Source organism: Dendrobates tinctorius, unplaced genomic scaffold, assembly GCF_039654945.1.
Source record: "Dendrobates tinctorius isolate UK_male_01 unplaced genomic scaffold, ASM3965494v1 ptg000011l, whole genome shotgun sequence".
Lineage (NCBI taxonomy): Eukaryota > Metazoa > Chordata > Amphibia > Anura > Dendrobatidae > Dendrobates > Dendrobates tinctorius.
The window spans coordinates 84,825,001-84,852,079 of record NW_027361679.1 but is presented as its reverse complement, the minus strand read 5'-3'; the positions used below and the strand labels follow the sequence as shown (position 1 = coordinate 84,852,079).

The window sequence follows — 27,079 nt, the reverse complement described above, 5'->3', positions numbered from 1 at the left end:
CTAACCATGACAGTACCCCCCTCTTAATGGGGGCCACTGGACCCCCAGGTTTCTCAGGGTATCTGGCATGAAAAGCCTGCAACAGACGATCAGCGTGCACCAAACTGGCCGGAACCCGTGACCGATCCTCAGCGAAATATCCCTTCCAATGAATAAGGTACTGAAGTCTCTGGTGCACCCACCGTGAATCAATGATGCGCTCTACCTCGTACTCCAGTTGACCCTCTACCAGCACTGGTGGAGACACAGATGAGGGATCTTCTCTAACTGTCCCCACAGGTTTTAATAGGGATCTGTGGAAGATGTTAGATGTTTTGAAGGAGGTGGGCAACTGTAATCTGTATGCCACCGGGTTGATCACCTCTACAATCTTGTATGGGCCAATAAATTTTGGGCCCAACTTCATAGAGGGTATTTTAAGTGTGATGTTACGGGTGGACAACCAGAATTTTTCCCCCACTGTTAACGCAGGACCCAACCCCCTCCTCCAGTCCGCAAAATGTTTGTACTTCTTCTGGGCTTTGGAGATGTTCCCCTGCACCTCCCTCTAGAGGGTTTTTAACTGTTGTACCATCCCCTCGGCACCAGGGCAATCCGAATCCATACGGGAAAATTCCCCAAACTGCGGAACAAACCCATAATTGACCTGAAAGGGAGACTTTCCGGTAGACTGATTAATACGACAGTTGAATGCAAATTCTGCCATGGGCAATACCTCACACCAGTCTTCTTGTCTGGTGGAGGCCAGGCATCTCAGAATCTGTTCCAACGACTGGTTGGTGCGTTCAGTCTGTCCGTTGGATTCCGGGTGATAGGCGAATGACAATGTGACCCCCAACTTCATACAAAATGCTCTCCAAAACCTGGCCACAAATTTCACACCCCTGTCCGACACCACATTCACGGGCACTCCATGCAATCAAACAATGTGCTGTATAAACAAGCGGACCAAGGTTTCAGCAGATGGTAACACAGTTAATGGCACAAAGTGGGCTTGCTTAGAAAATCTATCAACCACTACCCATACCACTGAGTTGCCCTTGGAAGATGGAAGATTAGTGATAAAGCCCATGGACAGGTGTGTCCATGATTTATCCGGAATTTGAAAAGGCACCAATTCCCCGGCCGGCTGGACCTGAGAGCTTTTAGAGCATGCGCACACCCCACAAGTATTTACAAACCTTTTTATATGAGTATCCATAGAGGGCCACCAAAAACCCCTAGCTACTGCCTCCCAGGTAGCTGCAATACCAGGGTGTGCACTTAACACAGAATCATGAAATTCTTGAAGGAGTGTGAGACGGAATTGTTCGGGAGCAAACAATTTACCTGGGGGTTTATTCCTGGGAGCTTGTGCTTGTGCTTCCAGAATCTCTCTCTGTAACTCAGAGGAGATTTCAGCAACAACCACTCCCGGTTGAAGAATGGAGGAAGGAGGTTCTGGAGGGGACACAGAATCAAAACTTTGGGATAAGGCATCCGCCTTTACATTTTTAGACCATGGTCGGAACGTGATGGTAAAATGAAATCGAGAAAAAAAAAGTGCCCACCGAGCCTGTCTGGGGGTCAATCTCTTAGCAGACTCGATATAGGCCAGGTTTTTATGATCAGTGATGACCGTAATGGGATGAGCGGCCCCCTCCAAAATTCTTCGAAGGCCAATTTAACCGCTAGCAATTCCCTGTCACCGACATCATAGTTTCTCTCGGCCGAAGAGAGCTTCTTAGAGAAAAAGGCACAGAGTTTGAGGTTAGTCAGGGTAGAGGGGCCCTGTGACAATACTGCCCCCACCCCACCTCCGAAGCGTCGACCTCGACGATAAAAGGTCTTGACGAATCGGGTTGTACCAACACAGGGGCTGTGTTAAAACACTTCTTTAATGTAAGGAAGGAATTTTTTGTGGCCACGGACCAATTTTTTACATCTGCCCCTTTAAGAGTGAGGTCAATCAAGGGTTTCACCACCTGCGAGAACCCTTTAATGAACTTCCTATAATAAATAGCGAAGCCCAGAAATCGCTGCAACCACTTCAAGTCATGAGGCTGCACCCAATCGGTAATGGCTTGAACCCTCCCTGGATCCATGCAGAATCCCTCCCCGGATACAATTACACCCAGAAAAGACAGTTCTTGCATAAAAAATGAGCACTTCTCCAGCTTAGCATGCAAATGGTTCTCCCGGAGTCTCATAAGGACCGTACGTAAATGGGGTAAGTGTGACTGACTGTCCTCAGAGTATATCAAGATGTCATCCAAGTAGATGACTACATAATGTCCAATCAAGTCAGAAAAAACAACATTAATGAAGTTCTGAAAAAAATAGGAGTGTTAGTGAGGCCAAAGGGCATAACCAGGTTTTCAAACAGCCCCTCAGTTGTCAGGAACGCTGTTTTCCATTCGTCCCCCTTCCCGGATCCTTATAAGGTTATAAGCCCCTCGTAGATGGAGCTTAGAAAACCATTTGGCCCCCGTGAGTTGGTTGCATAGATCAGGAATCAACGGGAGAGGGTACGTGTTCTTAATAGTAATTTTGTTCAGCTCCTGAAAGTCGAGGCACGGTCGCAACCCACCTTCTTTTTGCTTTACAAAGAAAAACCCCGCTGCCACAGGTGAGACTGAGGGATGAATATACCCCTTGCGAAGGCTCTCTTTGGTGTACTCTTTCATAGCTTGGCGCTCAGGCCCGGACAAATTAAACAAGCGAGCCTTGGGTAATTTGGCTCCAGGTACTAAATCGATAGCACAATCAAATGGTCTATGTGGTGGGAGCGCCTCAGCCTCGCTTTCGGAAAACATGTCTTCAAAGTCTCTCAGGTACTCCGGAATACCCTCCAGACCGACAGACGACACAGATACAGATCTTATCGGATTGACAAAAGGAACCGGGTTACAACACAGACCATTATCATTACATCCCCATTGGATGATCTCCCCCTTCACCCAATCAATGAGAGGATTGTGGCGTTGCAACCAGGGCATCCCCAATACCAGTCCTGCAGGCAGATTATTCATAAAGAAACAACTTAACTTTTCCACATGAGTGGAACCCATTTTCATAGAAAAAACTTCAGACATAAAGCAAATTCCATCCCGGGTAAGAGGGGATGAATCCACAGCCACAATTTTAACAGGGTCTTTTAACCTTACTGTTCCTATCGTATTAAGAGTCACAACTTGGGCATCAATCAGATTAATGGAGGAACCACAGTCAACAAAGGCGGTGGTCATAACAGGGCCGCCAGCAAGTTCCAATTCAACCTGGAGCACCATCTTTGTACGTGAGAAAAAATGTACCTGGGAGTCAGGGCAACCTCCTCGATTGTTGCCCAGACTCAGTCATTTCTCTGATGGTTTCAATGAAGAAGGGCAGGAGGGGCAATTCCTTTTCCAATGTCCAGAGGCTCCACAGTAAAAGCATAGTCGATTGTCTCTACGGTGCCTTCTCTCTATCTCCTTAACCGAGACTGACCCAACCTCCATGGGCTCTGATACAGGTGCAGTGTCACACAATTTGGGGTACAAGGAAGACTCTTGTTGCATCATTCCTCTAGCACGGAGTCTCCGGTCCATACGGACTGCCTGCATCATGGCATCCTCCAGGGTATCAGGAGGAGGATGTAATACCAGAGTGTCCTGCAGATGGTCAGACAGACCCCTGCGGAACAACCCCCTCAGGGCGGCGTCGTTCCAGGATACTTCGGCTGTCCAACATCTAAACTCTGAGCAGAACCATTCAGCAGAGTGCCTCCCCTGTGTTACACTCATCACCATATCCTCTGCCAGATGCACTCTATCAGGCTCATCATAAATGTGCCCCAGAGCCTCAAAGAACAAATTCACAGACATACGTTCAGGAGCAGAGGAAGAGAGAGAGAAAGCCCATGCCTGTGGAGGAGCCCCCCGAAGTAGGGAAATGACGACTCCCACCCTCTGGAACTCGTCCCCGGAGGAGCGGGGCATCAGAGAAAAAAAAGCTTGCATCCTTCTCTGAACGACTTGAACTCCCTTTTTGTTCCCTGAGAAAGGGTCTCTCAATTTGACCGGAGATTCGGGGGATGCCAATGACACATCTCTATCCCCAGCACTAGGAGCCCCTGCAGCGACAGCCCCCTGCACAGTATCCACCAACTGTTGCTGGGTATGGGCCATCGTGCGCTGTTCCACATTAAGTTTGTGGAACATTTGGGTCAGGTGCTTGACCAGATCAGCCAAAGCTTACATGGAATCCATGAAGATAACTTTTTTTTTCCTCAGAGAGAAAAAAAACTGAAATGGTCAGCTATAATGTCAGGAACACCGCACTGCACTTGCTCACTGAGCCAGTGCGCGTGTCCTGAGTACAAAAACGGTGCTCAAAGATACCTGTGGAGCAGGGCAGCAGCAATGAAGATGCGTGCTTCAGACTAACAGGGCCTGAAGCACGTGACTGCTGGGGGCATGGCCTAAGCTCCACAGAGCTAGGAGCTGAAGGAAAACTCCTAGAAAGGTAACTGCGGGACAAGTTACCAAGGGGCATAGGCAGAGACATAAACCAGGTTAAGCCGGTGTCAAAGCACATGATAGCCCAACAATACCAAAGGGTTAGACAGAACGGATAGTCAGGACGCAGCAAAAGATCAGAAAACCAGAACGGGCAATAGACAGTACAATAGGGACAAACTATAACAGTGTAACGATAGCCAAGCCAGGAGGTCAGAACCAGAGAAGACGATAGTACCAAAACGTGAGACAGAGAACAGAGTGAGGGGACAGACCGGGTCATACACAGGAATCAAACAAGCAATGCAGTATACAAGCACGCCAGGGGTCAGACACACAGCCAGAATAACAGTATAGCTGACAGGGAATCCTAGTCTGGAGTGAGTATAAACACCGCTCCCAGATCCAAAGAGAGGCCGGCAAAAGTTAACCCTGCAAGAACAGGACATTAACCATGTCCTCCTAACCATGACACATATATCTTGCACTGAGGAGAGGCTTCCATCAGACCATTCTGCCTTAAAGGCCCGACTGGTGGAGGGCTGCAGTGATAGTTGACTTTGTGGAACTTTCTCCCATCTCCCTACTGCATCTGTGGAGCTCAGCCATAGTGGTCTTGGGGTTCTTCTTTACCTCACTCACCAAGTCTCTTCTCCCACAATTGCTCAGTTTGGCTGGATGGCCAGGTCTAGGAAGACTTCTGGTGGTCCCAAACTTCTTCCATTTAAGGATTATGGAGGTCACTGTGCTCTTAGGAACCTTGAGTACTGCAGAAATTCTTTTGTTACCTTGTCCAGATCTGTGCCTTGCCACAATTCTCTCTCTGAGCTCCTTGGCTAATTCCTTTGGCCTCATGATTCCCATTTGGTCTGACATGCACAGTGAGCTGTGAGGCCTTATATAGACAGGTGTTTGCCTTTAAAAATCAAGTCCTATCAGTTTAATTAAACACAGCTGGACTCCAATGAAGGAGTAGAACCATCTCAAGGAGGATCACAAGGAAATGAACAGCATGTGACATAAATATGAGTGTCTGAGCAAAGAGTCTGAATACTTATGACCATGTGATATTTCAGTTTTTCTTTTTTAATAAAATTGCAAAAATTTCTGTTTTTTTCAGTAAAGATGGGGTGCAGAGTATACATTAATGAGAAAAAATGAACTTTTATGAATTTACCAAATGTTTGCAATGAAACAAAGAGTGAAAATTTAAAGTGGTCTGAATAATTTCCGTACCCACTGTATATATAGCCACACACATATATACAAGTGCTTCTCACAAAATTAGAATATCGTCAAAAAGTTCATTTATTTTAGTTCTTCAATACAAAAAGTGAAACTCTTGTTATAAAAAGTCCATATACTGAATAGATAAAAGGGTGGCACTCACCGTTTCTAAAATCCAATCTTTATTATGACAAATTACCGTAAAACATCTTCAGCAGGGGTGTAGAAAGGGAAGGAAAAGTCGAACGACGGCCATTTCACGCTCCCTTGTGTTTTTACGGGTTGGCACCCGTGAATCCATAAGTGCGGTGTATTTGACGAGGTGATCACACGTACTGGATATTTGGGCTCAGTTGTTGCAGCGGTGCAGGATTTTTCCTCTGCATTATTGATTTCGTTATAAAGAATCATGACAAACAGAGCGATCTATTTTAAGTGTTTATTTCTGTTAATGTTGATGATTATGGCTTATAGCCACTGAAAACCCAAAAGTTGTTATCTCGGTAAATTAGAATACTTCAAAACACCAGCTTGAAATTTTTTTTTTTAAATCCGAAATGTTGGCCTACTGAAAGCTTTTTTTCTGATGTAGGAGCTGCTGGGCTAGTCGTCCAGTCACCGGCTGCTCCATCAGCAGTCATTTTCTATCTAACAAGAGAGGGGGCTATGTAATAAAAGAAGGCCCTGTGAATAACGAAAATAACAAGAATAAACTATGTAAGAGACAACACTGTTCATAGCAGCATAGAAAGCTATATAATAAGGGGCGGCAATATATACAACTCGAGAGGATGGTATGTTGTAATGGACAGTGTTATACATAAAAGAGAAAACTATGTAACTAAAGATGGGGCTATACATATAAGTGAGTTCACTATATACTAAGAGACTCTGCTGTACATATTAAGTGAGTAGACTATGTACTAAGTGACTGTGCTATACATATTAAGTGAGAACAGTATATACTAAGGGACTGTGCTATACATAATAAGTGAGTACAATATATACTAAGTACCTGTGCTATACATAATAAGTGAGTACACCATATACTAAGGGACTGTATTATGCATAATACAGTGGGGCAAAAAAGTATTTAGTCAGTCAGCAATAGTGCAAGTTCCACCACTTAAAAAGATGAGAGGCGTCTGTAATTTACATCATAGGTAGACCTCAACTATGGGAGACAAACTGAGAAAAAAAAATCCAGAAAATCACATTGTCTGGTTTTTTTTCATTTTATTTGCATATTATGGTGGAAAATAAGTATTTGGTCAGAAACAAGCAATCAAGATTTCTGGCTCTCACAGACCTGTAACTTCTTCTTTAAGAGTCTCCTCTTTCCTCCACTCATTACCTGTAGTAATGGCACCTGTTTAAACTTGTTATCAGTATAAAAAGACACCTGTGCACACCCTCAAACAGTCTGACTCCAAACTCCACTATGGTGAAGACCAAAGAGCTGTCAAAGGACACCAGAAACAAAATTGTAGCCCTGCACCAGGCTGGGAAGACTGAATCTGCAATAGCCAACCAGCTTGGAGTGAAGAAATCAACTGTGGGAGCAATAATTAGAAAATGGAAGACATACAAGACCACTGATAATCTCCCTTGATCTGGGCTCCACGCAAAATCCCACCCCGTGGGGTCAGAATGATCACAAGAACGGTGAGCAAAAATCCCAGAACCATGCGGGGGGACCTAGTGAATGAACTGCAGAGAGCTGGGACCAATGTAACAAGGCCTACCATAAGTAACACACTACGCCACCATGGACTCAGATCCTGCAGTGCCAGACGTGTCCCACTGCTTAAGCCTGTACATGTCCGGGCCCGTCTGAAGTTTGCTAGAGAGCATTTGGATGATCCAGAGGAGTTTTGGGAGAATGTCCTATGGTCTGATGAAACCAAACTGGAACTGTTTGGTAGAAACACAACTTGTCGTGTTTGGAGGAAAAAGAATACTGAGTTGCATCCATCAAACACCATACCTACTGTAAAGCATGGTGGTGGAAACATCATGCTTTGGGGCTGTTTCTCTGCAAAGGGGCCAGGACGACTGATCCGGGTACATGAAAGAATGAATGGGGCCATGTATCGTGAGATTTTGAGTGCAAACCTCCTTCCATCAGCAAGGGCATTGAAGATGAAACGTGGCTGGGTCTTTCAACATGACAATGATCCAAAGCACACCGCCAGGGCAACGAAGGAGTGGCTTCGTAAGAAGCATTTCAAGGTCCTGGAGTGGCCTAGCCAGTCTCCAGATCTCAACCCTATAGAAAACCTTTGGAGGGAGTTGAAAGTCCGTGTTGCCAAGCGAAAAGCCAAAAACATCACTGCTCTAGAGGAGATCTGCATGGAGGAATGGGCCAACATACCAACAACAGTGTGTGGCAACCTTGTGAAGACTTACAGAAAACGTTTGACCTCTGTCATTGCCAACAAAGGATATATCACAAAGTATTGAGATGAAATTTTGTTTCTGACCAAATTCTTATTTTCCACCATAATATGCAAATAAAATGAAAAAAAAACAGACAATGTGATTTTCTGGATTTTTTTTTCTCAGTTCGTCTCCCATAGTTGAGGTCTACCTATGATGTAAATTACAGACGCCTCTCATCTTTTTAAGTGGTGGAACTTGCACTATTGCTGACTGACTAAATACTTTTTTGCCCCACTGTAAGTCAGTACACTTTATACCAAGGGACTGTGCTAAGCATAATAAGCTTACAGGTAATTGGGGAGAGTCACAGACTGAATAGTTTATATTACTGGGAGTCAGAGATTATCGTTAATGGGAGGGCACAGTGCTGCTTATCAATTTATATTTTTAATGGTGGCTAATAGTATATTAATGGTGGAGTACAAATCTGTATTCAGGGGGGAGACACATGTATGTATGCAGTGTTTGTGACCTTGTTATTTTCAGGGCTGCGAAGAACATCGTGACAAGACAAGTCGTGGCTGGGAGATGTTGACATGAAGGTCTGACTAGATGTAGAAGAAACAGAAAAAAAAGCGGCTCTAATCAGACGTCAGTGGTAAATGCCTGGATGTAGATATTATTCTGTATCTGCACTGTGTGACGTGGAGTGATAATGTGTATCTGTAAATCCCTTATTGTACATTCTCATATTTGTGTAAAATGTCCGTGTGCTTCCAGGTTTTTTAAGGAATGGCACACGGGATCATAGATTTTTATAGGTCCATTCACACATACATGAAAATCACAGATCTAAGAATAAGATCTGTGAGGGTCAGAGAATGTTCTCTTCTGATCCAATTTTGAGGATCAGAATAGGACATGTTCAATGCATCTGTAAAAGCGGGCAGCACACCAACACTGCACACAGATACAGGGATTTATTTATTTTACTCATTTATACAGCGCCATTAATTCCACAGCGCTTTACAGACTTTATTGGCACTATCCCCGATGGGGCTCACAATCAGTATGTCTTTGGAATGTGGAAGGAAACTGGAGTACCCGGAGTTAACCCACACAAACATGGGGGGAACATACAAACCCCTTTCAGATGTTGTCCTTGGTGGGATTTGAACCCAGGACCCAGCGCTGCAATGCTAACCACTGAGCCACCGTGCCGTAGCCTTAATAAGTAGAGCACAGTCCCTTAATACTTAGTGTACTCACTTATTATGTATAGCTCAGTCCCTTAGTGTATGGTATATAGCACCATCCCTTATTGTGTACCATTCTCTCTAGTTATATATAGTGCCATCCCTTATTATATAGCTTCCTCTGCTGTTATGTACAGTGCTGTTTCTTACATATCGTATTTTTTGGATTCTAAAACATACTTTTTTCCCCAAAATGTTTTGGGGGGATGGGGGTGCATCTTATAATTCGAATGTACCTTACCGGCCGCAGTGGAGAAGGGTCCCAGGGTCGCTGCTGGAGGAGGCAAGAGTGGTGCGGGGGCTCCGCCAACATTTTGTGAAAGCCAGGGACCCCGCACTTCCATGGTTTTCATTGCGATGGACTCTGGGAAAATGGCTGCTGGGGCAGCAAATGCACAGATGGAGATCTTGGCACAAGATCTCAGGAGATGAGAGCTCAGCGCCAAGATCTATATTTGCGCATGCGGCGCCCAATTGGCCATTTTCTCAGAGTCCTCCGCAAAGTAAACCATGGAAGTACGGGGGCTCCGGGCTCTCACAAAATGTCAGCAGAGCCCCCGCACCACTGAAGACCTGCAGCGCCGCACATCCGAACACCCCTTTCTCCCAGTATGGGGTCTGCAGAATCACTCCACTCCTGCTTCCGCCAGCAGCGATCCTGGGATCCCGCTTCACTGCAGCCACCACCCCCAGTAAGCAATAAGACTCATGGATTGTAAGAAGCACCACCATTTTATTAAAAAAAGTTTTAATCTTATTTTTCTACTCAAAATTTGGGGTGCGTCTTATAATCCAGTGCGCCTTACTGTATAAACCACACCACAAAATATGGTAGTTTATTATTGTCATTTTGGTTATTCACAGTGCCTTCTTTTATTACAATTATTCTCTCTTGTTAGATTTAAAATGACTGCTGATGGAGCAGCCGGTGACCAGACAACCAGTCCATCAGCTCCTCCATTAGAAAAGAAGCCTTTCCAGGCTCCATCAGCCATCATTACATTATATATCTAACAAGAGAGGACGGTATGTAAAAAAGAACAGGGCTGTATATAATCCGATATGTAAGGGACGGTGCTCTTACATAACGAGAGGGCACTGTCTAATAAGGGACGGCAATATACATACTAGACAAGACTATGTAATATATATATATATACATGTATGTGTGTATATAAATATATATATATATATTTATATATGAATAATATTATATATAGCTTTGTCACCATCAAAGGAGGGGCGCCCAAATATATTTCTTGCACATGGGTCACAAGCTGTTAGTGTCAGCCCCTGAATGAAGTTGTGATGGAATATCATCCATTACACCTCCAAGAGGGCGCCGTATGCACAAATAAGGATAGGGTCAGAAGGTACATCAGGGTGCATGTGACGGAGATGCTGCCCACCGTGATGGCCAATTGCTGCACAATTTAATTTCACAGTTGTGGCGCCTATCCTAAATCTAAGATAACAGTCCCATGGCATACACATCAGATTTGCTTCATCAATTACACACTGTGCACATCAATGGTTTAGCTGACCATGTGGCTAGAATTGCCCAGTTGCAATGACCAATGTCCATGCAATTTTTTTCATCAAATCTTCAAGAGAGAGTAACACCCTTTGAGCCACTCTGTGTCCTCTGATTCTGTGGCTACTCCTGCTACACCAAGGTCGCAATACATGTTCATGTTCTAAGATAAAGTATTTTCTATCCTTGGGGGATTTTGTGACAGTGCAATTGATTTAAAGCTATTCCAATAGTTCAGAATGTAGAAACCCGATATTAAAGTAGATGGATAAATGAATGAGCTTCATTTTATTTGCATTAACACATTGATTTATTTATGGCAGATTAAAGTCAAGTAAACACTGCATACATTTTTTTAAATACATTATACAGTTCAATAAAAAATTCAAATATTTATTTTTAAATGAAGTAGAATAAAAAGTACAAATAAAGATTAAATATTAAAGTTGTGATTTGATTGCTATAGAAAACGACTGGACTAGTTCTATTACACTAGGATTTAAGATGCTGGCTACCCTTTTCTGTAAACTTTTAATATTCCTATATGAGGTATTTATCCCGCTTCAAGCGTAAGTCTTGTCTGGCTTATAACATATTAAACGTAACAGTATATTAGCAAATACTTTTCAAGTAATAAATATTTGGGACACTTTGTAGTGCAATTACATCTAGAAACCACTGACAAATCAACCACCTAAGTCAGAACGGCCAGCGAACCTGTTAGATGCTTTACAGTATGTTGTGTTATTTTAGGTCCTGAATACAATGAAAGTGCTGATCTCACCACCACATGGCATGAGAACGTAGTATTAATGAGAGGGGGGCGATACTCAATATAGTTTTCTCAAATCTAGGTGCGGGAAATACATTCCATAAATGCTTTGTTGGACGTCATAAGATCCTTTACGTTTTCTCAAGCAAAGTAGAAGCTGTGAAAAAGGAAGGAAGATATGATTGTTATAATAGACCCAATTGCGTGTTCAACTTTACTACTGTTGCTTACATGGCGGATCAGAGATTGATTTACCAACTATGAGTTATGAAGTAGCCCAGGGTAACTACTTTTACAATTAGAACTTTCCCATTGATTTGATATGTTGTTAAAACACATGTTTTCCACTTCAACAAGAAATATTGCTGGTTGTTCTGGTTTTATAATATGGGCAAGATGTTTGGGCGGAGTACTACCGAGCAGTGGAATGTTACCGTGCTAGAAATCAAAGGATTAAGGACTGCAGCGACTTGATACTATGTCAGTCATGTACAGGTGGAGCGAAAAACAATGGCAAATATATCATTGAACTTTGTCATATAGATTATTCCTGCAGTCATACATTATCTCAAAACTCTTCCTCATAGTTCACATCATGTAAACAATTTATAAATATCATTTTTTTGGGCTGAATCATGTAAGGGGATTCTTTTAAAACATTTTTTGATGCAAATTGTTAGACTTTGGAAAAGAGAATAATAGAAGTAGGCAGTAAATATAATGTGTCACGAGGGGAAAAAAAGCAATATAATTTAAGGTACTGTAAAAAAAAGCATACAGTATACATGCATAATAATAGGCACATGGCAACAAACAGAAAATTATAGTTAAAGGGGTCTTACAAAATTGCAATTTATACTCTATCTATGGAAAAGAAGATAAGTTGCTAATCCCATAACTGATCAAACCACGGATCAGAAGATAAAGGATCCGGAGATAACCATTTACATATGGTTCCAGTTGAGTAGTTACAATAACTAACAGAGATAATGGGGTGCTCCACAAGCTTCATTGAAACACATGAGTTGTATTTTTAATGGCACTATTTAAAGAAGACCTTTCACCATTTTGAGCAAGCTAAGCTGGCCACGTCGTGGAATAATGGCTGCAAAGCTGAGTAAAAAGTAGTTTTTCTTTTTTAATTTCTCCTCTCCATTGCAGAAATATTAAGTGTAAATTTTATGTTATAATTTATGGTAAGTCCAAGAGTGTGATACCATGATATCATAACTTTGTCTTTTCAGGTTTGTATTTCTTCTCCAGAATGATGTTGACTAATCATACAGGGGGAATAAAACGTGCCCCTAGAGAAGCGTAGAGTAGGTTTTCTCCTCTGTGAGAAATAATGATAGACAGCACTCCTCTCAGCCTTGATCTCTACAGCTACTGTGTAAGGTAGAGCAGAGCCAAGTCTGAAAGAAGTGTTTGTAAGCACACTCAGCTCTGCTGTTTCTCCCTTCCCATACTGACTGCTTTGAGATGAGAAATGGAAATGTTTGTAATCACTCTCAGTTCTGCTGTCTATCACTACAAGTCTCAAAAGCACGTTCTGCTGACCTTCTAGGGGTGTGTTCTTTTTTCTCCTGCATAACGCCTCCTGCTTATGACTTGTCAACACCATGCAGGGGGAAAAGTGCACACACCAAGAGAAAAAATTTTGGTAACACCCATTTTATAAGATATTATCTCTGCAAAGGAGATGAGAAAATAAAAAATAAAAAAATATGTTTTATTCAGCTCTGCAGCAACTATTCCATGCTAAACTTGTGAAAGGTCCTCTCTAAAATGGGGAAAAAAATCATTGTGTGGTGGAAAAGTAAGATACAGAAATTCCAGCACTGTTTTTGGTTACTTTTTCATGCTGTCCACTGTGTGGTAAGAATGACCTATTACCTTTATTTTGAGAGTCAGTATGATTATGGTGATGCCTTATACAAATTGGTGCTTATATGTTTCTTATTACCATTAAAAATATTAAAAAAAAAGCTTTGTGTTGCTAATTTTTTCCCCAGTTATGCTGTTATCATTTCTTTTATTTAATTCAGCTGCTCATGAACAGAATCATAGGAGCATATGTGCAGCCTCAAGGATGCAATGAAAAGATGTGAGCTCAGCAGCGGGGCTCACATCAAAGGGAGGGAGTCTGACATCGGCGTACTATTACGCCTGATGTCAGAGAGGGGTTAAATCATTAGAACCTAATCTAAAAGGACACACTCAGCATCTAGGTGAGTAAATCTTATATCTGGAATTTTGTACACAGTGGTGCTCATCAGACGGAAAGTGCTTCAGTAAATCCACAAAATTAATAATAAGCTGTGGCACTCACCCAGTAAAGTCTTTAATTCATATAATGGACAAAAGATACAGCAGGTATATGAATAAAGGACCATTTTAAAATGACAGGGTGAGTGTCAAACACAAGCCTAAATCCAGTTATGTAGGCCATCAAGTTCAACAAAGGGAAAGGAACAACCATAATTCAGACATGTGAATGGACATGGTTGTGAAAATTAGAAGTTTATACATATAACTTACCAAAAAGATGAGCAGGAATATCAATACCAGGGCAAAGAGAACAGCCAAGCAAATAAGAATGATTGCCCAGAATGGAAGTACATTGGTTCGGGCTATTTCTGTTTTAGAAAAAGAGTTCATATTAGATAAATAGCAAGTGTTTTAGCTTCATACTGTGCATTTACGTTATGTAGTAAGAGTAATCACTACAGTCTTGGCTCCCTTTCTTATTCATTAGGTTATAACAAAACGTAAGCATTTGCCAATATGTTTCTTTCTTCTGGAAGAAAGTAGCAGTGCATTACGACAGACCACAATCCGATGGCAAGATCTTTCTTTATAGGGATCGGAATTTTTTTCTAAAGATGTTTTTGCATCATAAGGGTCAAAGAAATCAGATCTATTTTTATATATGATTTTTTAAATTCAAAAATGGGAATGAATTTCAAAACAAATTAATGGGAATCTGTCACCCCTTTCTTCGAATATGAGCTGCTGGCACCAACATCAGGGGCTTATCTACAGCATTCTGTAATGCTGTAGATAAGCCCCCGATGTAACCTGAAAGATAAGAAAAAAAGAGTTAGATTATACTCACCCCGGCGTCTGGTCCGATGGGTGTCGCCGTCCAGTCCGGCGCCTCCCATCTTCATACGATGTCGTCCCCTTCTTTCCTTCCTGTTGTGGCTCGTGCACAGGCACACTGCTCTGCCCTGTTGAGGGCAGAGCAGAGTTCTGCAGTGGCAGGCACCGGGAGAGGTCTGGCGCCTGTGCCGGAGCCACGACAGGAAGGAAAGAAGAGGACATCATCGCTACAAGATGGGAGGCGCCAGACTGCAACACCCATCAGACCAAGACCAGACCGCCCCCCGTTGAGTATAGTCTAACTCCTTTTTCTTCTCCTTCAGGCTACATCGGGGGTTATCTACAGCATTACAGAATGCTGCAGATAAGCCCCTGATGTCGGTGCCAGCAGCTCATATTTGAAAAAAGGGGTGACAGATTCCCTTTAAGGTATACATCCTAAAATGTTCATTTGTTCCCCTTTCCTTTGTGCCAAGTTGGGGAAAATAAGCCTCTTGAACATGTCTCCAAATATACTGCATCAAAGAGTTTTAATTTACCCATTTTACTTATTTGGGAAAAGTGTTACCAAGTTTTCTTTTACCTGTGACAGTAATGTCCTTCAATTGATACTTTGATCCTAGCGTATTTCCTGTAACAGTCCCTTGGAAAAATTCATTCCTCACATTTTCTAAATTTATAGCTGGGTCATCTTCAAAGTAGCAGTTACATGATGCTATAATAGACCCATTCCTGAAAGTTAAAAAAAAATAGTCACGACTTGGACATATTATTCTCATCTTCTATTTTTTCATAGACAATTAAGAACTTGCCTATATGGTATGGCAACGTAGCAGAGACGGACGGAACAAAATCCAATAAAAACATATTGTAGCCAAGGTACTGTGGCTTATTTTCTTTTTTTTTTACCAAGATGCAATAGACCATTTATAAAGTTGGATGACACTGCAAAAATCTGTTAGTTCATGTCCTGGAATAAAGCCTCAAGTATATCTGACATGTCCAATACTAATTTATTGTAAAAGAAAATGACACACAATAGGTTCTCAGACATAGAATATCTACAGTGTTTAGCCATGTTCTATCATGACGATTAATACATGGGCCCAAATAGTTGATTAGTGGCTATTCACATGAAATTTTAAGGATTCATGGATTTTGTTGGCTGAGGCAATGATAAATGCATTGCTATGTAGATTTTTTAGATGCTGTATTCTGTAAAAGTAAGGCCCACTCTCATATAGTAAAACAACAATATTCATTCTATGCAAAAAAAAACAAACTTTGAATTATCAGTTTGCTTACCAGGCCAAAGCATACTCGTACAAAGACAACAATTCGTTCCAACAGTAGACTAGTTCTTTCAATGACTTCGGACAGCTGACCTGCCTTCCACACATGGATGAGACCATTCCATTTATATTCGTGGTTGTGTGAATACTTTTTATCTCACTCATGATTTCTACCTATGTTCACATTGTGATTTCTATATATAGTCCGTATAAGGTAGAGGTTAATATTTTGATTACTGAGGAACTTCTTATCCTCAAAAAGATTTATTAGGTACTATATCTTTGTGTGATCATGGTGCCTATTATGTGGTGTAATTAGGTTACAATCCAGTCGTCTGGTTTTTAGGACTGGAACTTGTTGTATGTACTATGCATACATTGGAGTCTATATACTTGACTTCACACAGACTCCTTTGTGTTTAGCCTACAGCACCAACAGGTTAAGAGTGAGTTTTAATCATTGCACTAGTACCTCACCTTCCCTTTAAGGGTAGCTTTTATTATATGTTTTTTCAATAAAAGTTACATTTTATATTTTTCTCTATTGCTTGCTACCTGATATATGTGAGAGAATTTGCGGGAGTTGAGTATTTGACCTATTAGTGCTGTTTTTTGCCCTTTACGGTTTAACAAAATTGCGCTTTAATAAAATACCAATTAATTCTAAATGTCAGAAAGAAAAACAGTTACCTCGCTGATGCAAGCAGGCAGTATTTAAACTTTTTGCCAAGTCCACTATTTTCGTATAACTCATTCATCTAGAATAGAAAAAATATATACACGGTAAAATAACTGTGTATTCAAGTACATTTAAGTGTTTACTTACGTGATCTAAGGGATAACATTTCTCCTTGAGGAGATTGCCAAGCCAGTGAAAAGAGACTTATAGGCAATGCAATGAAATTAGCCTATTCAAACAGGAAGAGGGCGAGAACTCTAGTGCCACCTTCTATAGCAAATCTGAAAGTCAATATTGGCCCTTTAACAAGTCTTGCCCACATGACTTATGATAATAAGCCAAAGCAGACACTCCATTTACAGACACGTATTTTGGGGTGTTTGCCTCTCATCAGTGCAAAACAAAGGCTCGTTAAAGAGTCAATATTGAATTTTAGCATTGCTACATTCAAGACATGGCATTTGAGATCCTGTCCTTTTTCTCTCTGAAAAGGCAATTTGTAGTGATTATTTATAAATCCTTAGTTTGCTTCATATTTAATGGGAGAAAATGAACAAGAAGCTGCACAAAGGGCATTTACTATGTATTATTTATATTTACATAAAAGTTTTTTTTACAGGTAACAGATGAATTTACTAATAATTATCGAACATATGAATTTGATTTATAAATTTATGATTCCCAGAATTCCCTGTGGCTTGAATGGAGAAACCAGTTTGTCAGTAGAGATATAAAGCTAAAGGATAATGATAACTAAGATGTTATTATTGTCTCCAAATTACATATTAGGACATTTATTACACAAGATTTCCTATTGTATTTGCTGTTGATTCGTGACGTACAAGCATACTATGCATCCTGTTCTTAATGACATTTCTGGAATACCAGTATATTGGGCTATATACTATGTACAATTGGTGATAGTATCAAACAAATGTTTGAGGGTGAGGTATTAGCATTCAATACAGTTTTAGTTGTATTCTCTATTCTTGTATTCAAATTTTTCAAATCACCTTCTGCACTATGTCCTGTTCTAGAAGTTTCCTTTTTTCAGGGTCGGCAGGCAAAGAATTGTTAGTGATGGTAAAATTAATGGCATAGCCAAGGTAATTATTAGTTGGGATGGCTGCGATGATGGAACTGGTTGTTGTTGTAGTAGCTGTGGTTGTTGTAGTAGCAGTGGTTGTTGTTGTGGCAGTTGTCGTAGTGGCAGTTGTTGTTGTAGCAGCAGTTGTTTCCACATCTGTTCTGTAAACTAAGCAGGGAAGCTAATTAATTGCATGACATAGTAAAACAGGTCACTTACTTGTGAAATATAACAGAATGTCAGGACGTGAGCATGTACAATAAAAATGATTCAATTACTTTTATTCTGAGATAGCATTTCATTATAATTTCTAATCTTAGATCTACTTTAGAGCATAGTTCTCGCAGGTCAATTTGAGAGAAATGATGAACATATTTCTTAATGCTAAGAAGATACTCCATAATGACATATTGTTGAGTTAAAAATTGGAACTTACTATTAACATTAATACTTGAGCTTGTTAAGGTAAAGTTGCCTAGACTGGTACCATCATTGGTAATGTTCAAGAGTGCTTCTTTGACATCTTCTTCTGTGAAGACTCTGGCCAAGAGATCCACATTAAAAGTGCAGATGGTTTCTGCAGTAGTATTTGTATTAGATGGAGTTGACCTAGAAATATAGGAATCTTCCATTTAATGGTTTGGTTGAAGTGTGACACTGGGAAACATTGACCAATTAATCATACATATTGCATAGAATAAGTCAATAATTAGTTGATACTAATGATGAGTGAACGTGTTTGAATAAGGTGTTATCCGATCATACTCAAGTGCTAACCGAGTGACTTCAACGTGCTCAAATAATATGTTAGAGTTCCCGCACCTGCATGTCTCACAGCTTTTCGACATCCACAACACATGCATGGATTACCTAACAGACAGGCAATCCCTGCATGTGTTGTGGCTGTTGAACAGCTGGCAGACATGCATGAACATGTTTTTCGAGCACACTGAAGACACTTTTTAGGTTTTTTAGGGAAACAAGGTAAAAAACACAAACTATTTTATCTTTATTAAAATCTTACATGTGTTTTTTTACTGCAAAGGGAAAAATAACCAAGTGTGGATGAAGGACAGAACATATATTAATGACCTTCGATAGTACAGGCTTCTATAGACCAAGAATACCTACCTAAACCCAGTTAGTGTGCAGGTGGAAAACATGTCCTTTACTTTTGAGTTATTCCCGAAACCATCATTAAGCTGAGGAAGAAATGTGGAAAGACATGAGCAGTAGGAGATTTCAATCATGGCATACATTCTTATCCAAAGAAACATTTGAGTCCATTGTAAGTACCGTAAGTATAATAAAACAATAGATCACCTCAATTAACATAAAGCTAAGGACTTCAGCTTCTATATCCCGAGTGATACAGTGGGGAAAAAAAGTATTTAGTCAGTCAGCAATAGTGCAAGTTCCACCACTTAAAAAGATGAGAGGCGTCTGTAATTTACATCATAGGTAGACCTCAACTATGGGAGACAAACTGAGAAAAAAAAATCCAGAAAATCACATTGTCTGTTTTTTTTCATTTTATTTGCATATTATGGTGGAAAATAAGTATTTGGTCAGAAACAAAATTTCATCTCAATACTTTGTGATATATCCTTTGTTGGCAATGACAGAGGTCAAACGTTTTCTGTAAGTCTTCACAAGGTTGCCACACACTGTTGTTGGTATGTTGGCCCATTCCTCCATGCAGATCTCCTCTAGAGCAGTGATGTTTTTGGCTTTTCGCTTGGCAACACGGACTTTCAACTCCCTCCAAAGGTTTTCTATAGGGTTGAGATCTGGAGACTGGCTAGGCCACTCCAGGACCTTGAAATGCTTCTTACGAAGCCACTCCTTCGTTGCCCTGGCGGTGTGCTTTGGATCATTGTCATGTTGAAAGACCCAGCCACGTTTCATCTTCAATGCCCTTGCTGATGGAAGGAGGTTTGCACTCAAAATCTCACGATACATGGCCCCATTCATTCTTTCATGTACCCGGATCAGTCGTCCTGGCCCCTTTGCAGAGAAACAGCCCCAAAGCATGATGTTTCCACCACCATGCTTTACAGTAGGTATGGTGTTTGATGGATGCAACTCAGTATTCTTTTTCCTCCAAACACGACAAGTTGTGTTTCTACCAAACAGTTCCAGTTTGGTTTCATCAGACCATAGGACATTCTCCCAAAACTCCTCTGGATCATCCAAATGCTCTCTAGCAAACTTCAGACGGGCCCGGACATGTACAGGCTTAAGCAGTGGGACACGTCTGGCACTGCAGGATCTGAGTCCATGGTGGCGTAGTGTGTTACTTATGGTAGGCCTTGTTACATTGGTCCCAGCTCTCTGCAGTTCATTCACTAGGTCCCCCTGCGTGGTTCTGGGATTTTTGCTCACCGTTCTTGTGATCATTCTGACCCCACGGGGTGGGATTTTGCGTGGAGCACCAGATCGAGGGAGATTATCAGTGGTCTTGTATGTCTTCCATTTTCTAATTATTGCTCCCACAGTTGATTTCTTCACTCCAAGCTGGTTGGCTATTGCAGATTCAGTCTTCCCAGCCTGGTGCAGGGCTACAATTTTGTTTCTGGTGTCCTTTGACAGCTCTTTGGTCTTCACCATAGTGGAGTTTGGAGTCAGACTGTTTGAGGGTGTGCACAGGTGTCTTTTTATACTGATAACAAGTTTAAACAGGTGCCATTACTACAGGTAATGAGTGGAGGAAAGAGGAGACTCTTAAAGAAGAAGTTACAGGTCTGTGAGAGCCAGAAATCTTGATTGCTTGTTTCTGACCAAATACTTATTTTCCACCATAATATGCAAATAAAATGAAAAAAAAACAGACAATGTGATTTTCTGGATTTTTTTTTCTCAGTTTGTCTCCCATAGTTGAGGTCTACCTATGATGTAAATTACAGATGCCTCTCATCTTTTTAAGTGGTGGAACTTGCACTATTGCTGACTGACTAAATACTTTTTTTCCCCACTGTATATTCACATTGAGATTCCATGCAATTAGTGTGCTTTTAGCATTTATAATCTATTCTGCTCTTATGCCTATATATATGTCCACATACTGTACATATTAGAATATGTCAATATTCTAAGATGTATAACAGAGATTGCAAAACTCAATATACATCCAAGTAAATCAGTTTTAATTCACTTTTTACATATTTTCACATTTCTGTTACAACCCAACTTACCAGTTTCTCAATAAGCGTCTGCACTTTGATGTACTGATCAGAGTCTTTCATTGTTAAATTGCTGTTATACTTAAGGTTGGTGATGGTGAAGTTAATGGAAAAACTTTTTGGCCCAATAATCTTCAGAGTGGTCGTTATTGGTGGTTGAGTAGCTGAGGAAAAACATTGAAAGGGTTATAACCAAGTAATGAGATAATTATGTGTCAAGAACGTGGTACATTGTACATACCCACACAATAAATGACGGCTTTCTTACTGCTACAAAATTCCTAAACGCACATAAGCTATAAATATAGGGTCCTATTTATTAAGACTGATGTGCCCATATGACCTTGGAATAAAAAAAGAACAAAATAATGTGCTTCTGGTGAGTGCCACTCATTTTTCTTCTTCTTCCGTAATCATTTTAGGACTTTCCCAAATGTGTTAAGCCAGGGCTGCACAGCATATCCGACACTGAAATTGCGATGACACATTACAACAGTGGATATAATGATTTCCTATGTTGTCGCATTGCGACTAGTGATGAGTGAGTATACATGTGGGAATTCCCTAACAAACATTTATTCCTCACATGTATTCAGCCAATCCAGCAGCTGCAAATCATGCAGCTATGTCGTCACAAACTAAATCTCCGAGCACGACAAAATACTCGGAGGACACCCGAGCATGCTCGGGACAACCCGAGCAACGATTATACTCGTTCATCACTAGTTGCGACTTGTGACATACTGCTACTGAGAAAGTGCCACATATGTTTCCAAATGTGTTGTATTTTCTCTCGCTAGTCACAATTTGCACGCAACGCACTTGCCACAGGTTTCATTCCATGTTGCATGAGACATAAGATTTGCATGCAATTTGACTGCAACTTGGCTGTTTTTTTACAGCAAAATCCTAGCTCTAAAATTATCTTGCGACAGCATGTAACAGACAAGTTGTACAAATGATTTTGGTTGTGCAACCTGTCAGAGACCTATTATCACACGATACATCGTTGCTATGTAGCCTCAGCCTAATTGTCTGTCAATCTGCATTCACCAGAATTATGTTTCAAAGTTACTTTGTATTATCTTTATTGTCTGGACATGTTGCCACTTAATTGTAAAGTGCTGTGGAATATGTTGGAGCTATATAAATAAAATTTTTATTAAGGATTTATGGGTGAAATTCATCAAGACTGATGTTTTGTATGCTAGTTTTATCCAGAGTTTGCTGGAAAGAGAAGCAAAAAAATCATTAAGATGGGTGTGCTTCTTAATTAATTACAATTTGCCTAAGGCAACCAAAACCCTCATCTAAAGACCATAAAAATTAAGCTTTAACTCACTGCTTAAGAAATAAGTTGTTTAAAATCCTAACATAGGTCAGTGTGTATAAGGAGCTCCCTTTGTCTTAATAAATTAAACCATATTTTGCCCATGTACTAGTGTCTTAAACATACTGCTGTCACTTTTCTGCTGTAGATTATGATAAACATTTTGGGCAGCACTTGGCTATTCCTCTTTTATATTAGCTCCACCCACTTAAAAAAAAAGGGTCGACACTGAAATAAAAACCCCAAAATCGCTAAATGTTTGTACAACTAAAAAAATTTCTACCTTAAAATGTTTAATGAATCTGTAATAGGAACACAAAAACAGCAAAAAAAAGTTATGATACTGGAAAATGTTTTAATAAACATTTCCAGCTACCATATTTCTTCATTATATTTCCAAGATTCGTACATTCCTCAACCAAGAATCTGCAAAAACCTTAGACCATGCCCTCATCATCTCCTGCCTTGACTACTGCAACCTCCTGCTCTGTGGCCACCCCTCTAACACTTTCACACCCCTCCAATCTATTCTAAACCCTGCTGCCCTACTAATCCACCTGTTCCACAACCACCCCCCCGCTATTCTCTGTCCTCTCCCCTCTGTCAATCCCTGCACTGGCACCCCATTACCCAAAGACTCCAGTTCAAAACCCTAACCATGGCAAACAAAGCCATCCACAACCTGTGTCCTCCATATATCTGTGACCTCGTCTCCCGGTACTTACTTGTACGCACCCTCGGTTCCTCACAAGATTTACTCTACTCCCCTCTTATCTCCACTTCCCACAATCACATAGAAGATTTCTCCCACGCATCACCCGTACTCTGGAGCTCTCAACCACAACATATCAGACTCTTGCCTACTATGGAAACCTTCAAAAGGAGCCTGAAGTCTCACCTCTTCCGACAAGCCTACAATCTGCAGTAACCACTGATCCACCAAACCACTGCACAACCAGCTCTACCCTCGCCTATTGTATTCTCATCCATCCCTTGTAGCTTGTGAGCCCTCGCGGGCATGGCCATCTCTTCTCCTGTACCAGTCCGTGACTTGTATTGTTTAAGATCACTGTGCTTGTTTTTATTATGTATACCCTTCCTCACATGTAAAGTGCCATGGAATAAATGGCGCCATAATAATAAATAATAATAATTATAGTAATAGTTATAGTCGAACCCTTTGGAAACATATAAGTTACTTACTTGTTTCAGTCATGACCTTGTTGTAACCTAAACGATAAAAAGAAGGTATCATAGTGTTACGTTTTATAAGTGCATTTTTCTTTTCAGCCATATCATTTACCATGCAGGTAATCTATTAAAGGAAATCTGTCAGTAGGATCAACCCTCTATTTATATAGGCATGTAGATCATAGGAAGATGAATAAAATGATACCTTCATATCTGCAATCTGATGTCTTATTCCAGAGAAATCCACATTTTTTTAAATATGTAAATGAGCTGATAAGATCTATGGGCCCTTACATTTAGGCTATGTGCCCACGTTGCGTGTTAAAACGCACACTAAAAACCGGACTCCTTCCCAGAAATCGCACGTTTTTTTCCGCGCGATTTCACCGCGATTTTACTGCGATTCTGTTCGCGATTTTGCAGCGATTTTCTCAAGCACTTTCCAAGCGATTTGAAGCATCACTTGGAAAGTGATTGACAGGTTAGTCACACTCGTCAAACATAGTGTTTGACAAGTGTGAGCAGCTTTCTACTATTGAGGCCGCCTATGCGGCCTCAATAGTAAAAGATAAAATGTTAAAAATGATAAAAAAATAAAAAATCGGGGTATATTTACCTTCTCGACCTCCTGCGCTGCCATCTCGGGCCACAGTGTTCCCAGTAATGCCTTGGAGACCTGTGATGACGTTGGTCTCGCGTTACTATAGCGATCTCGCGAGACCGCTAGAGTCACGCGAGACTACATCATCACAGGACCTTGTCGCAAGGCATTACTGGGAACGCTTAGGCCGGGAATGCAGCGCGGGACGTCGGAAGGTAAATATACCCCGATTTTTTATTCTTTTTTTTACAGGGGTATGGTACACAGGGCCAGGAGGACAGTCTCCTCTCCTCCACACCGTGGGTACCAACCGCACATGAGACGCTTAACTTCCCGCATGGTGGGCATAGCCACATGCGGGAAGTAAGCGATTCTCATGCATTCCTATGGGTGCGGAATCGCGGCAATTCTTTGCGATTCCGCACAAAAAAATGAGCATGCTGCGATTTTTTCCGTGATGCGTTTCTGCCGCGGAAAAAAGCGCAGCATTAGCACAGCATGTGCGGAATGCCATAGGAATGCATGGGGGGCGTTCTGTACACGATTTTTAAATGTTTTCGCAGCGTTTTCGTGCCGAAAATCGCGGCAAAAACGCTTAAAAATCGCATCGTGGGCACACAGTCTTAAAATAATCTCTCAAGACAGATTCTCGGTGAGATCTTTGTCCTGCCCATAGATCTTAACAGCTCATTTACGTATTAAGAAAATATGGATTTTTCAGGAATAAGACATTGGATTGCAGATATCAAGGTATCATTTTAATCAACTGTTTATGACTTACATGCTCATATAGACGGTTTAGGAGGGCTGATACTACTCACAGATTCCCTTTAAAGCACCACTCTAGTGCTTTTTTTTATTTTAGTGCTGGAGTGGTGCAACTAATCTAGGTTTCCTGCCCCTAGTAACATACTTACCATATACAATATGATATTAAAGTGTAATTAATATTTGTGAACTGTACCAGCATTTTTAGACTTCGGTTGAATAACTCTCACTAATTCACTTTATAGATACTATTAGTCTTACCATTGACATAAAGGCTGTTCTTGTCCAAAGTATAATTTCCCAGTATGGTAATGTTTGAAGTCATACGTGTAACTTCATCATAAAAAGCCACCCTATCAAACTGGGCTCCAGATATGTCTCTTTTGATTCTGCAAATGGAGTTTACTTTTGTGTTGTTTACACCAGAAATCCTGAAATGAAATAATTTAAAAAAAAAAACCAAATAATTACGAATATTACTGCACTACTGTACTACAATTTAAGGGGTAATCTGAAGTATGTACATAGAGTGCTCTATGTGCGCTGTATTCTGCACTAATACTTCAGTCACAAGTCATGAAACCCTAGAGAAGACTCCTGCGTTAATGTGAACAGTGCCTGAATTGTGTCATGCTTGGTGTATATGAGGAATTGCTGCTATACTAGGTACTGTATATATGATGGGCTACTGTGTATAACCAAGTGTAAGGGATGAGTGCAGCATTTCCCCAGTGTCTCTTCCTTACCGCAGATATTCTCTCTCTGCCGTCAAAGTCAACCAGTAATGAAGCATCACCAGGGCTGCAAGTCAACCAACAGGGTGTGGTAGGCCCCACATTTGCCATTTGGGTGCCTCGCGACTCTATCTTTCCATTGAATCAGTAAATCAATTTTTTAAGAACCCAGAATTGTAAGTTATCCAAATGTCATATATCCAACTAAATGAGAAAAATCCCCCAGCTCCACCTCTAGATCTCATATACTTACCCAAAGCTATCAATGCTACAGCCGATCAGTTTGCTGCTCACTGTGCTGTTCTTCACTAAACTGGTTATCTAAGAAGAGAAAAAAACTCGTCAATTGTTCCTTAGAATTCACAGAAATTTATAGCGTATATTTCTAAAGGTAATACAGGTATACAGCGTCGGACTGGAGCACCTTGGGCCCACCAGAGAAAATCATTCTTGGGGCCCACTATGTAGCTACATAGATAGAAATACAAGACCACCAATTGTGCGGTAAAACGCGCTAATATCAGGGTATAATATAAGGCAGTACAGGTCTTAGTTATGTAGCAGGAGTTGGCGTAGCCTCCCTAATAGAATATAAAGCAGCCCCCTCATAGAATATAATGCACCCATCTCATAGAATATAATGTAGCCCCCTCATAGGGTATAATGCAGCCCCCTCATAGGGTATAATGCTGCCCCCTCATAGGGTATAATGCACCCCCTCATAGGGTATAATGCTTCCCCCACTCATAGGGTATAATGCACCCCCTCATAGGGTATAATGCACCCCCTCATAGGGTATAGCGCACCCCCACATAGGGTATAATGGTGCCCCCTCATAGGGTATAATGCTGCCCCCTCATAGGGAATAATGTACCTCCTCATAGAATATAATGCTGCCCCCTCATAGGGTATAACACTAGATAAATAGATAGATAGAAGATAGATAATGGATAAATAGATAGATATAGAGATAGATATATAGAAATAGATAGCTATAAATAGATACAGATAGATAGATATAGATAGAGATAGATAGAGATAGATAGGTAGATAAATAGATAGATAGATAGATAGATAGATAGATAGATAGATAGAGGATAAATAGATAGATCGATGGATAGATGGATAGATAGATATGAAGATAATAGATAGAGATATATATATATATAGCTATAGATAGATATAGAGATAGATGGATAGATAGATAAAGGATAAATAGATCTATGGATAGATGATAGATAGATGGATAGATAGATATAAAGATAATATACATATAGATATAGATAGCTATAGATAGGTATAGAGATAGACTATCTATATCTATCTCTATATCTATCTATCTCTGTATCTATTCTCTGTATCTATCTATATCTATCTCTATATCTAACGATCTATCTCTATATCTATCTCTATATGTAAGATAGAGACAGATAGATATAGAAATAGATAGAGATAGATAGATAT

The 27,079-nt window shown here is 40.7% G+C and overlaps 1 protein-coding gene across 1 annotated transcript in view; it reads right to left on the bottom strand.

Moving 5' to 3' along the window:
• Positions 1–11,173: 11,173 nt before the first annotated feature.
• LOC141100422 (mucin-16-like) overlaps positions 11,174–27,079 on the bottom strand; it is a 55,005-nt gene continuing 39,099 nt past the window's right edge. Inside the window, exons 19-29 of the mRNA XM_073588923.1 lie at positions 25,869–25,936; positions 25,143–25,312; positions 23,525–23,551; positions 21,004–21,155; positions 18,941–19,011; positions 18,246–18,418; positions 17,736–17,977; positions 16,734–16,801; positions 15,335–15,483; positions 14,188–14,285; positions 11,174–11,806 (exon numbers count right to left, since the gene is read on the bottom strand). Coding sequence (XP_073445024.1) covers positions 11,708–11,806; positions 14,188–14,285; positions 15,335–15,483; positions 16,734–16,801; positions 17,736–17,977; positions 18,246–18,418; positions 18,941–19,011; positions 21,004–21,155; positions 23,525–23,551; positions 25,143–25,312; positions 25,869–25,936 — 1,317 coding nt within the window. The 3' untranslated portion in view covers positions 11,174–11,707. The remainder of the gene's footprint in view (positions 11,807–14,187; positions 14,286–15,334; positions 15,484–16,733; positions 16,802–17,735; positions 17,978–18,245; positions 18,419–18,940; positions 19,012–21,003; positions 21,156–23,524; positions 23,552–25,142; positions 25,313–25,868; positions 25,937–27,079) is intronic.